At 28.0% G+C, this 12,597-nt stretch overlaps 2 protein-coding genes and 1 non-coding gene across 3 annotated transcripts in view; 1 reads left to right on the top strand and 2 right to left on the bottom strand.

The window, feature by feature from the left end:
• Nucleotides 1-1,289: 1,289 nt before the first annotated feature.
• On the bottom strand, nucleotides 1,290-3,483 carry LOC101492998 (uncharacterized). Its single transcript, XM_004502035.4, has 2 exons — nucleotides 1,968-3,483; nucleotides 1,290-1,639 (listed from the first exon to the last, which is right to left on the bottom strand). Exon 1 carries the CDS (start codon nucleotides 3,251-3,253, stop codon nucleotides 1,994-1,996), a length of 1,260 nt encoding a protein of 419 aa, XP_004502092.1. The 5' UTR covers nucleotides 3,254-3,483; the 3' UTR covers nucleotides 1,290-1,639; nucleotides 1,968-1,993.
• Nucleotides 3,484-10,923: 7,440 nt separating this feature from the next.
• TRNAY-GUA (transfer RNA tyrosine (anticodon GUA)) lies at nucleotides 10,924-11,017 on the top strand. The gene is made up of 2 exons: nucleotides 10,924-10,960; nucleotides 10,982-11,017. It is a non-coding gene; the product is annotated as a tRNA-Tyr (tRNA).
• A 432-nt stretch (nucleotides 11,018-11,449) lies between these two features.
• The window catches only part of LOC101492332 (uncharacterized), a 3,341-nt gene continuing 2,193 nt past the window's right edge, over nucleotides 11,450-12,597 (bottom strand). The window contains exon 3 of the mRNA XM_004502033.4: nucleotides 11,450-11,750. Within this exon, the coding sequence (XP_004502090.1) occupies nucleotides 11,719-11,750 (32 nt within the window). The 3' untranslated portion in view covers nucleotides 11,450-11,718. The remainder of the gene's footprint in view (nucleotides 11,751-12,597) is intronic.

Here is a 12,597-nt window from a genome sequence, read left to right as displayed (position 1 = left end):
CAATATGCCAATCCCTAATTCAAATAATTTAATTTATACACACATGTTAAAGTGTCAAAGTTTACATAATTTCAATCATCGAATCAATAAAAATATTTAACTTTTATAATAAGTATATCAAAAATCACAACTATGAATAATTATGATAAATCGACGACACAAAAATATTTACACTGTAAATACATAGTAATTAAACTCATTCACAAATTTATCCTTTGTGTGATTCAAAGACTAAACATTCGTCATTTAGGCAATCTTAACCGTTTCTTTGACAGAATATACATGAACTTTTTGTTTTGAGAAAAACCAAAAGAATATATCAAAGACTGACTAAGCACAAAGTGTGCACCTAGCAAGAATATATTTCAACTTATATTTGAATATCGTGCAATTAGAAAATTGATTAGTGAGAGAATTTTTTAAAAAAAGTGTAAATGATATCTCTTGATCAGTAATTCATTCGTTAAATTTAGAAAAATAGAAATTAAGAATAAATATTATTTTTTCAATTATAATTTTAGTCATTAATTATTTTTTTATAGTAGTGGAGTAAGTAATTTACGTGGCAATTGACATTATATATCCTTGTTTAGTTAATGTGTCGTGTCAGTTATTCCTTACACTTTATATAAACAATAGTTTATGCCTATGGAATGGAAGGATAAAATATTAAAGACAAAATAATTATTTTATAAAGTAGTTAGACACATTTAGAAATGATTTAGATATACACACGAATGCTTGAAGGATCAATTAGAATTTCTGCTTATCATATTATATATGAATTTGAAAAATTAATATGCACTACAGTTAAAACAGTTTTATCTTGAGATACAGTTAAAATATATTATTTTACTAATACATCACCCTATTTTTAGATTTATATTTAGGAATGATAATAGATATTCACAAACATGAATAATAGTAGTAAATAGTCGTATGTTACTTGTTCAATAAAAATGATATACGACTATTATTTATATTTATGAATATCCACAATGAATAATAGTCGTATGTTATTTGTTGAATAAAAATAATATACGCGCTGTGCACTAGTATATGCCAAGTTTTATGATCTCCTTTAGAAGATTAAAAAGAACATGTACGTACACATGTCTCAAAACTAAAAGTAAAATATGCTAACCAAACAAATACACCCATCACACTCAATCTTCGTATATGAAATAGTAACATTGAGATTTGAAGTGAATAATTGAGTGTACGAATAAGAGATTATAAGATCATAAAATGAAGTGGAAATTACTAAAAGAAACGTGTAACATAAGATATAAGATGAAGAAAAATATACTAAATATGAACGCCAAGGTACTCACGGGTGAAGTTACAAACGCTGACATGCACACAGCGCCACACACGCAATGAAACAAAGAGACAAAAACAAAATATAATTTTAAATTAAAAATAAAAAAGGTATGTCATAATTAATGCATGACCATGACTACTAACTTGGTGAAGATCAGAAAATTTTATATTCTTCCCCATCACCATCTACTAATACTACTATTATACTACTATGTTCTTCGCCTTAATTTCTGGTATCCAACAACTTGAACGAGACTACATCTCTTTCATCTTGTTAACCTTATTCCAAGCAAGCTTTAATTAATTCATGCAATTCCTGTAAACATTAGACGATAAATAATCACGTATAAATAAAATTTAGATCGCTTATGTTCTAAAGGAGTTGAACCTACGACCTTACCAGCTGAACTAACTTTTATTGATGCATGTGAGCATTTTACACGTAAATGTAAGATGGAGAAATAATAAATGAAATGTGATGCATGTTCTTATATTTTAGGCAAATTGTAATGATGAACTACATTGTATTTTAGAAGTGGAGTTTGATGATATAATGAGCTTAGAAAGATTTCCAAGTTTGAATGAAATTAGAAGCTGGGTAGGATTTGAATAGAAAAGTATATAAAGTGGAATAAATGAATTACCTCAAAAAGATAAATATATATGATAATTAGGATGCACACTTAAATCCTTCAGGTGGATTTTTGCCACAGTCAATGAGAAGCTGAAGAGCAATGGGGATAACAAGGTTGATATTAAGAAGCTTAAGTTTAATGGAAGTGCATAGACAAAGAGCAGCATCCAAATCCACAAGTCCTTGAAGCAATGGACAACATGTTTGTTTAGCACTACTACCACCTATTCCAATATGTATTAGACCACCAAGCACATCAACACATGCACCCAACTTCAATACATCTATTGGACAACTTTGTTGTTCTGGTGGTGGTGCTGGTGCTGGTGCTGGTGGCGGACATGGTACAGGTGTTGGTGTTGGTGGAGTAACCACTGGTGGTGTTGGTGTTGGTGGAGTTGCCACTGGTGGTGTTGGTATTGGTGGAGTTACCACTGGTGGTGTTGGTGTTGGTGGAGTAACCACTGGTGGTGTTGGTGGTGTAATCACTGGTGGTGTTGGTGTTGGTGGTGTCACAATAGGTGGTGTTGGTGTTGGTGGAGTTATCACTGGTGGTGTTGGTGTTGGTGGTACAGTTGGAGGTAGTGGAACATGTGGTGGTGGTTTCACAATCGGTGGGTTCACAATTGGTGGTTTCACGATGGGTGGTTTCACAATTGGTGGTTTTACAATGGGTGGTTTCACAATTGGTGGTTTTACAATGGGTGGTTTCACAATTGGTGGTTTTACAATGGGTGGTTTCACAATGGGTGGTTTCACAATAGGTGGTTTCACAATGGGTGGTTTCACAATGGGTGGTTTCACAATAGGTGGTTTCACGATCGGTGGTTTCACAATGGGTGGTTTCACAATGGGTGGTTTCACAATGGGTGGTTTCACAATTGGTGGTTTCACAATTGGTGGTTTCACGACCGGTGGTTTCACGACCGGTGGTTTCACGACCGGTGGTTTCACGACCGGTGGTTTCACGACCGGTGGTTTCACGACCGGTGGTTTCACGATCGGTGGTTTCACGATCGGTGGTTTCACGATCGGTGGTTTCACGATCGGTGGTTTCACGATTGGTGGTTTCACAATGGGTGGTTTTGGAACATGAGGTGGTTTAGGTGATGATGATGGGGGAGGACAAGGTGTTGGTTTAGGAGGTTTGTGAACTGGTGGTGGCTTAACAATAGGAGGATGGTGTTTTGGGGGTTTAGGAGAAGGGTATGGACAATAAGGACAAGCAAGGACATTGAGTATAGTACTCAAGTTCAAGAGAAGTATCAACACATAGGGTATAGCATAGTTAGCCATAGTGTGTTGTGCTTCTCAAAATAATTGGAGGAGTGAGGATCCTTATATGCTCAACAAATCTTCCAACTTTCATACATCTTTCTCGTGAGTCATATTCACGGACCGGGTTGCAGCAATCAATCAATCTAACTCACAATACTGCAAATGGGAATTTATTTTATTCAATGTTTTTCTTAATCATTGACTTCCAAATACTTTTACATGGACAAATTCATCGTTTCAAGGTAACTTTTTCGATCAACTAACATAACATATAATTTACTGCTCACCAATATTTATAAAATAATCCATACTCTAATCATGATTGTTTTCAGGAATTCGTTTTCTTTAGGCTTAATTGTAGTTTTGATCTCCCTATTTTAACTGAATCGCGAAAGTAGTCTCCCATTTTATTTCTCCCCAATTTTGGTCCTCCAAGCAGAATTTTGGTCCAAAATTTGATGAAATTTCACTTTTTTTGCATTTATTTAAGTCATACAGTGGCTCAAATCTCATTTGCAACAATTATACCTGAAATATATGACCACAAATGGTGTAGTACAGCTTTAAAAAATAAAATTTCATCAAATTTTGGACTAAAATTCTGTTTGGGAACCAAAACTGGGGAGAAACAAAATGGATTGACTACTTTCGCGATTCAGCTAAAATAGGAGGACCAAAACTGCAATTAAGCCTTTTCTTTATCATTTGCTTTATTATCTAAATATCAATCAACTTTAAAATAAGGAAATAATATTTATTTTTATTAATAATTTGAATAATTTTCAATATCAACTTATAGTAAATCACTTGTCAAAGTAACCTCACTTTAGAGTTTTTTTTTTCAAAACCTAATTTTTTTATAAAAATATCAATGGACTCCTTTTAGAAAGTTATATATCAAACTGCATTTTTTTTACTTAGTTAGAAGGTGTATTTTGTAAATATGACTTCCTCAAATAAATCTGAGTTTACAATGACAATTTGCTTAAAGATTATTTTGTTTTTTTTTTCTTTGATAGCATCAAATGACATTTGAGAATGACGATTTTTCAAAGATACATAAAAGTCTAAAAAAAATAAATAAATTTTTTTTAAATAAATCGTTATTGCAAACTCAGACTTTTTTAAGGAAGTCGCTTTTGCAAATGACGATTTTTAAATAAAAGAGATAGTTTGATATATAATTTTCAAAAAGTAATAAATTGATAAGTTTTTAAAAAAATTGGAATATTAAAAGAAAAAACCTCACTTTAAAACTTGCTTCATTTTATTCCATGAAATGTAAAGATTGATTTTTTAAATTAAAGAACATAAATCAATTTAATTCCTCCATTAAAATATTTTATTAGTAATTTTTGTCAAAATTAATAAAATATTTACATATTAACTTGGATAACCTCATACTACATCACGATCGACAAATATAAAAACTTGTCAAATTAAATACTAAAATAACAATGTTATTCAATATGTAAAACCAATATATAATTTGAAGAGCTAAAATACTACGTAAAAAATGCTTCATGGATATATAGGTGGGGCACACACAGACGCAATGGGCAGAGTGAAGTTTTTGTTTGGATTCAAAGGCAAAGTTGATGAGTCTGAAACAAGGTAGGCCAGAAAAAAAGGAGGGTGGGGGCAAGTTTTTGTGTCGAAGATTATTTGATTTTTTTCATAAACAAGTGGAATCAAGAAAAAAGCGGTGATGTACTAGAGGACATTTTTAACATGTTGTGACAACTTGTGCTGTTCCACCCGTGATGAAAGGAGCAATCCTAATCCTTATTCCTAAATCTGCACATGTGATCATGCTTTAATCTATTTTTACACTTTCTGCTTAACATTATTACTCTTTTCTTTTGTAATCGAATCAAGTTTATGGTTTTTATGCTTAAAGGCAGAACCAACATTTTGGTCTTTATTGGGGGTAAAAAATAGACTTGATTGCGTATGTATTCACAACTATATTATTTAATACTTTCTATGAAATAAACAAATTAATCAATAAAATTTGATATATTTTTTAAGATTTAAAATCTGTTTGAAACTCATATTTACATAAAAACTACAATTTATAACTTTATAAAATTATGTTCAATTTGCATTACAAAAAATATTATGAATTTAATCGTGAATCCAAACACACTCCAAATAATTTTAATTTTTTTTCTTATATGCTATAGAGTGAGTATTTCAAGCATTAGTTTAAGTGTGTGCGCATTCCAAAGCATATTATGCTGACTAGTGTTTGATGCTTGAAAAACCTACGTTCATCATTGAATGGAATGGCAGATTTTGAATGGCTTTTGAAAAGTTTTTGCTAATATGTTCCCTCAAAAGATATCTATCAAGGATTTCAATATTATTTTTTTGTTGACAAAGAATAATTTTTAAATATCGAAGGAGTTGAATATATAAATTATAAGATAAAATTTCTACTGTTGATATCTTAAAATGTATTATTAAGCATAGATTAGCATTTGCTTAAAAAAATAATCTATCATTAGGCCAAATTTATATGGTATGTGATACTAAAACGGTTGCAATTCAACACAAAGTTGCTACACTATTGTATGAAGAAAGAAATCTGTATGGACATTTAGCTGTGGTTTGAATCCATCACCACCGTGGAATTTTTAGCTTTTGTAACTTACTAAGCTTCATACATAAATTTGTGTAGTAGTTCACGATCGAAATCACTATTTGTACCCCCATAAAGTAGTGGTTTATGGTAAAACCAAAAAAACAAAAGTAGTGGTTCATGGCCAAAACCGCTACTTATTTTCAAATGGTATATCCCTTTTCACGTTTGAGAAACTACATGTTCCCAAAAGGCCAAAACATATTATAAATTCTATTACCAAAAAAATATTATAAATTCTAAGGGTTTGTCAAGTGTTTAAATTTTAACTTGGTTTTTATTAAGTTTTGGTTCCGACGAAACATTAACACTTTATGTTTCGATGTACTTTTGGTAACTTTTTCCTTATAAGCTACTAGATAGTATATATCTACCACCCCAAGCCCTCAATTTTCTTGACTTGTATACATGTCATGTGCTTTTACGATTCATGTTTAAATAATTTGTTATAATTCATCTAATTAAGTTTTATACCTATGTTTGTACGTGTAAGTAAGATTTTATAATAAACACATAATGTAGACTATTGTGTAACATGTTGCATAAAGATTTTACAATGATTATTATGATTTTTAGTAGTTTTGTCTGATGGTAAAAAGATAGATTGCAAATTTATATATATTATTTCGTCACTTATTTAAATTTATTCTACCAAAAAAAAATATTTACAACACTTAAGGATATCATTTTATTTGACTTCGTACGAAACATGAAAATTCTCCCAACACAAGGATAATCGAGACTAATGTAGTATTGTCATTCGTTTCCCAAATAAGTAAAAATATGTTTATAAAAATGAACGTATTTGATTTAAATTTTGAATCAAATACATCAATTTTCTTTTACTAATTTTTGCTTATAATTTGAGATGGATGGAGTATGATTTATGCATCGAATTAAGTCGTATTTAGATTAGATAATTTTATGAGAGAGTGTAATATTTTAAGGTGGTTCAAATTATTTTATATGAATTATTTTGTTTGGATAATAAATATTTAGAATTTTGATGCAATTATGGTCCTATTAAAATGTAAACTAGAATTCGTCCATTCATAGAGTATCAACCAAGATGATATCTAAGTTATGGAACAAGGCCAAAATCACACAAAAATTTCAAGTAAAAATATAATAATACATACATTCCAAAAGAAGGTCAAAAGATCTGGTAAAAAAAGTCAATAGAATGTAATATTTCCACAATTTTAAACAAAAAATTATTAAACGTCCAACATTGTTGTTGTTTATAAAGATAAATGACCGCATTAATAAATAAAGAGGACTAATAATTCTACAAAAAACTGGTACAATTTTGCCACATTTTTCTGGTTGCACACATTTAAATTAATGTTAGAGTGGTGAAAGTAATCCTTAAAATAAGGATGTGGATTGGTCAAACACATCCTAAAGTGATTTCTTCTCTCGTCTCTCTATATTCTCAAATATATAGTATTTTGTTCAATCTATATATGTAAAATACAACTCAAAATTGATTAATCCTAATAAAAATTGAGGACTTTTGAGAAAATATGGAAAAGAAAATAAGTTCACTTAAAATAATGGTAGTTGTTCGTGCATCCTAATGTTTATTTAAAATGTGTAAAAAGCACTATCCAATTAAAGCTTCTGATGAATCATTAATCTCAATTTTTTACTATCAAATTGAGTTTTTTCATTATCCTATAAAATTTGATAAAATGCCAAAAATTGTGAGGACCAGAATAACATCCACCAAAGTAATACTCTGTCCAAGCGTTTTACATGTGGGCTGAAATTAACAATTGGCCCAAATATAATTTAATCCAACCCGTGAACAAAAGATACAACGGATTGATGCTATAAAACGCCAAAAACATCTTTTAGCTAACGATGTCGACGACAATAACAACTTATACAGTTTAGTTTAAGAAGCCCATCCTATAGTATTTTTTTTTTCAGTAATAATCACATTAATTATAATGACCAGAGATTTTATCCATTGGAATGTGTAGTAGGTAGTAATTTTGTAGGTCTAGAATGTATGAAGAAAGCGAATTTGGTTTTATTTTAGTCGGGTGATTCACTAGTCTCTTTCATCGTTAAATTGTTATTTGACAAAAAATCAAATTATTACACACTTCTGAATGAAACCAAATAACACTTGAGTATTGATTAATATAAGGACAAAGCTTTAGTCGGTAATGTCTTGACCTTTTATGCATTTAGTTGTGGGCTGGGAATTAATTTATTTCTTCAATTATTATGGTACGTGGATTTGGCTTCCAAATGCAACATGTCTGAAGTTATTTTATTTTTAAATTTAAAGGAGTTTGTGAAGTTGAAACCTTTGAATACAGGTAGTATCTACTACTAGTATAACAACATTAGTTATTAACACCCAAAAGGAAAATTTAAAGTTTTCAAGCAATCTTTAGATTCACAATGCTGGTAGTATACACAAAAGAGGAAATTCTCAGTTATTTCCTTCGCCCCAAAATTATTGTTGTATTTGATTATTTGATAACATAAATTAAGAATGTATATAAATGAAGGGATATAGAAAAATAATTTTGTTAAAGTATTCTTGTAAATTATTGATTGATTCTAATTATCGTAAATGTAAAGTGGATAAATAATAAATTGAAGTGATGCATATAATATTAATTAGATGATATAATTAATAAAAATAAATTAAAGGTGCATCTGAAATAAAATATGACAATTATTTTAAGACAGTTTTTTCTTATAAATGTGACAATTATTATAGAACTCAAAGAGTATTTGAAAACTAAAATAGAGATGATTTCCCCTCTAAAATAACTCCAGAGACTAGAAAAGAAAGAAAAAAAAAATTATATGTTACAAATGATTGATTATTAATAGAAGTTTATTGACCACTTGAGTCAACTACTTGATATTAATAATATTATATATATTAAATCATAAAATTAAACATAAATTTATTAATATTTATTAAAAGCATGATCCTCATAATTTTTAAAGCGTGATATATATATACAATGGTGTAACATTTGAGTACTATTTTTGTATCAATCAATAATATTTTATCTAAATCATATTTTACAAAATGGATAGTTGAATCGAAAGTTTCCATTATATATATATTATTTTTTTAAATTTTATACAAATTTAAAATTATTTAATATATTATTAAAACACATAAAATTAAGTCATTTAATAAAATATTGTCTCATTTAATAAAAAGTTTAAAACATTCATATTGACACATCTTAATAACATATCGAATAATTTTATAATTATAGAATAATTTTAAAATTTATAAAGAAAGTCTATATAGTATAATTTTTTTTCTAACACTCAAATAAATTTTGTAAAATTTGTATCAATTATAAACATTATTGAATAGTGCATATGATGTGAATTTAAAAACTAAATGTTGAATTAAAGAGTTAAGGAAGAGACTTGATTATAAATATTGAATTACATTAATTCAACAATTGATTATTGTCATAATATAATATCATCTCTATCTTGAAATATAAATAAAAATTAGTCAAATGAAAATGATGTATGTGATTTAAAATTTGATGAAGTATACAAAATATCATAGAAATTCGAAACTCATAGTAATGTTATATGATCAATGATATTTACTTATTTTTCATAAATTTATTATACGCTCATTTAATATTATTTAATGGAATATGAAATACTTTTAAAATTTAGGATAATTTGTAGAAGTTATCTATTGAATAAAAAGAACTTTTGACATCACAATTGAATTGATGAATTTTAAAGTTTATACCAATTACTCAAAGTAAAATTGTGCTCGTATAGGTAACTTTAATAAATATAATATAATAAAAAAATTAAATTATATTAATAAAATCAAACTAATTATGAAAAAAATACAAAATTAATTCGGTTAAATAGATGTGTTAGTAGTGTTCGAACAATGTTTCTTATTAAAACCAATAACTCAACATAATCTGTACTTTCTTGTAATTCTTTATGTGGTGTCCATTTTTGTTCTAATACGCTTATTCTTTGAGCAATCTTTCTTGACTCTAAATTTGATGACTGTGTCACACCCTGACATCTTTATATTAGACCAATATCATTTGTTTAGTATAAGTTTGAACGTTTCATTGTAGATTTTTTGTATTATTTCCACCTTGTAATATAAGCGTAAAAAAATCATATTTTATGTTAAAACATATTGTTATCACATGTGAACAAGACATGTGTATAGCCTGATATTATCCGCAATTGCACCACTTGTTAGGAAGATTGGTAGTTAAATGACCAATTAGTTGCCTTTTCTTAGATTTACCGTCATGGACCATGAAAGTATGGTTGTTCCGATTAAACCATCAGTTTTATAACTATTGGACTTACATTTTTCTAGTTTCATAAAATTCAATTATTTTTCTATCTATAACTCATCAAAACTAAAATTGATACTTGTGATTTTTTTATTATTGGAAATAATGTCCTCGTCTTATACTAAGTTGTTTCAACCAAAGTAGTTAAAAGATTATTCAACACATACGCTCGTTTAAGCTAATCATATTGGTGTTTATTAAAAGTAAATTAAAACAGGAGATAATATAGTATAATTGTATAAACATAAATAACTTGTGCGTTTTCATTGAAAAAGTGAAAAGCAACGGATATATAATTTTTCATATTTCGTTACCATTTCTTTCGTCTTAAATTTTTGTCAACAAAAAAAAAATTAATCGATGTTATTTATTTTTTAAATCATAGCCTAATGATAAATAAAAACAAATGACGTGTCTTAACTTACTCCTTAAACTGAACCCTTTAAAGAACGACAATAAATAAAAATTTAAAGCTTAAGTAATTACTTACGTCGGTATGAATTAGTGAGAAGATATTTATTATACGCTAATTTTTGGATATGCTAAACGATGAGACAGAATACCATTCAATTCAATACATACACCTGTTCCAACTTTTGAGCACCACAACACGTGTTAAATATATATTTACACATCAAAAGTATTTTACTTTATCTTGTTTGATACTAACTTATTATGATTCCGTTATCAAATTATCACAACCGACCTTAGCTCAGTTGGTAGAGCGGAGGACTGTAGTTGGTAACAAGCCAAATAGCCATCCTTAGGTCGCTGGTTCGAATCCGGCAGGTCGGAATATCTTGAATAATTTTTTGTTTTATCTATAATATTGAATATTATTCAATCATATTAATTTTAATATATATTTTGTTGATTTAATTTTTTTTGTTATTTTTATAATATTTTATTTATTTATTAAAAGAAAAGAATGAATACATAATCGCATTTTTAGGATGAGAAAAAAAAATTGTTTCACTTGATTGCATGACTGCATTGCAAACTTAATAATTTTGTTAAGTTAGTTTCAAACTAAAATATATTAAAATTAATTTTTTAAAGAAAGAGATATAGTTGAAAAAATTGCTCGCAAACAATAAGTGCAATACGTCATTACAATTACTACGACTGCAATAAACATAACCGCATTCGCGACCTTAACTCAATTTAAAACCATACTGAAGTACAATTCATAAATTGCAACTATAGATATTCCTATAAAAATCGACATCCAGGTAACTCCAATAATGTCACTAAGAAGGGATTTGTTGTTACATAAAAAATTCATGTCGGAAGGAGAGGTTTTCAATATCTAACAAGTATTCAAATGGCTATATTATAGAAAGAAATCAACATAGTCAACATTAATTTATTATAAGCAAACTTAATTCATGGCTAAACTAAGGATAGATCACTGTCCATTTGATCAAAAACAAAAACATCACACAAATCCCTGTTACTGGCAAGCATTCATTCCACCGTATGAAATCCGGCATCAACTAAGTCAACATGAAGCTGCACTTGTCATAACCTGCCAAATAAATGGTGGATTTGAGGAAAGTGTCAGTATGTAATATTAATAGTCCATATATAGTTTTATTTTGAAGGTACAACAACCATAACACGACGAGCTGTGACAATGAAATGTGCACCGAAAACAACTGGCATATGCTTTTGTCATACAGCGAATAAAATAAATTACTAAAGATAACACTCTTAAATATTTCCGTTTCAACGATTACTATTTTACATATGTCACATGTTATATTTCACATTAGTTTTACATCAATGTTAATTTATCATTGATTAATTTGTTAATAAAATTAAACCTATAGATAAAAAAACTAGTAATTACAATTGTGCGACGACTAATTACTAAAATAATTAATATTTAAGATACCTAAATTTTATAGATAAATTAAGTAATGTTGATCTGAGATCAATTTAATATATTAAGATAATAATTATTTTGAATTATATTTTATAAATTCAAAAATCTATTTACCAATTTACAACAATTAGAGATTACTTTAATTGATGTTTAAAAATTCAATGACTAATTTATTTATCTTTTATTATTAATATTTATCAAAATACAATATAAAATATCAATAATGTTATTCTTTCTAAGGTGTTAGTATATTGGTAAAAACATAATACTGTATTATATAAGAAAAGTTTAAAATCTGTATAAGATAGTTATAAAATGATTATTAGTACGAGCGTTAATAATAATAATAATAATAATAATAATAATAATAATAATTTTTCATTCTTTAATTTGTTTATAAAAAAAATATTGTTTTGATGTTATTAAAAATAGTATTTTTTATCTAGTCATGATTCATATGGATGGCCTTTTCTTCCCTTCGTATAAG

Source organism: Cicer arietinum, chromosome 5, assembly GCF_000331145.2.
Source record: "Cicer arietinum cultivar CDC Frontier isolate Library 1 chromosome 5, Cicar.CDCFrontier_v2.0, whole genome shotgun sequence".
Classification (NCBI taxonomy): domain Eukaryota; kingdom Viridiplantae; phylum Streptophyta; class Magnoliopsida; order Fabales; family Fabaceae; genus Cicer; species Cicer arietinum.
This window is presented reverse-complemented; position numbering and strand designations above follow the sequence as displayed.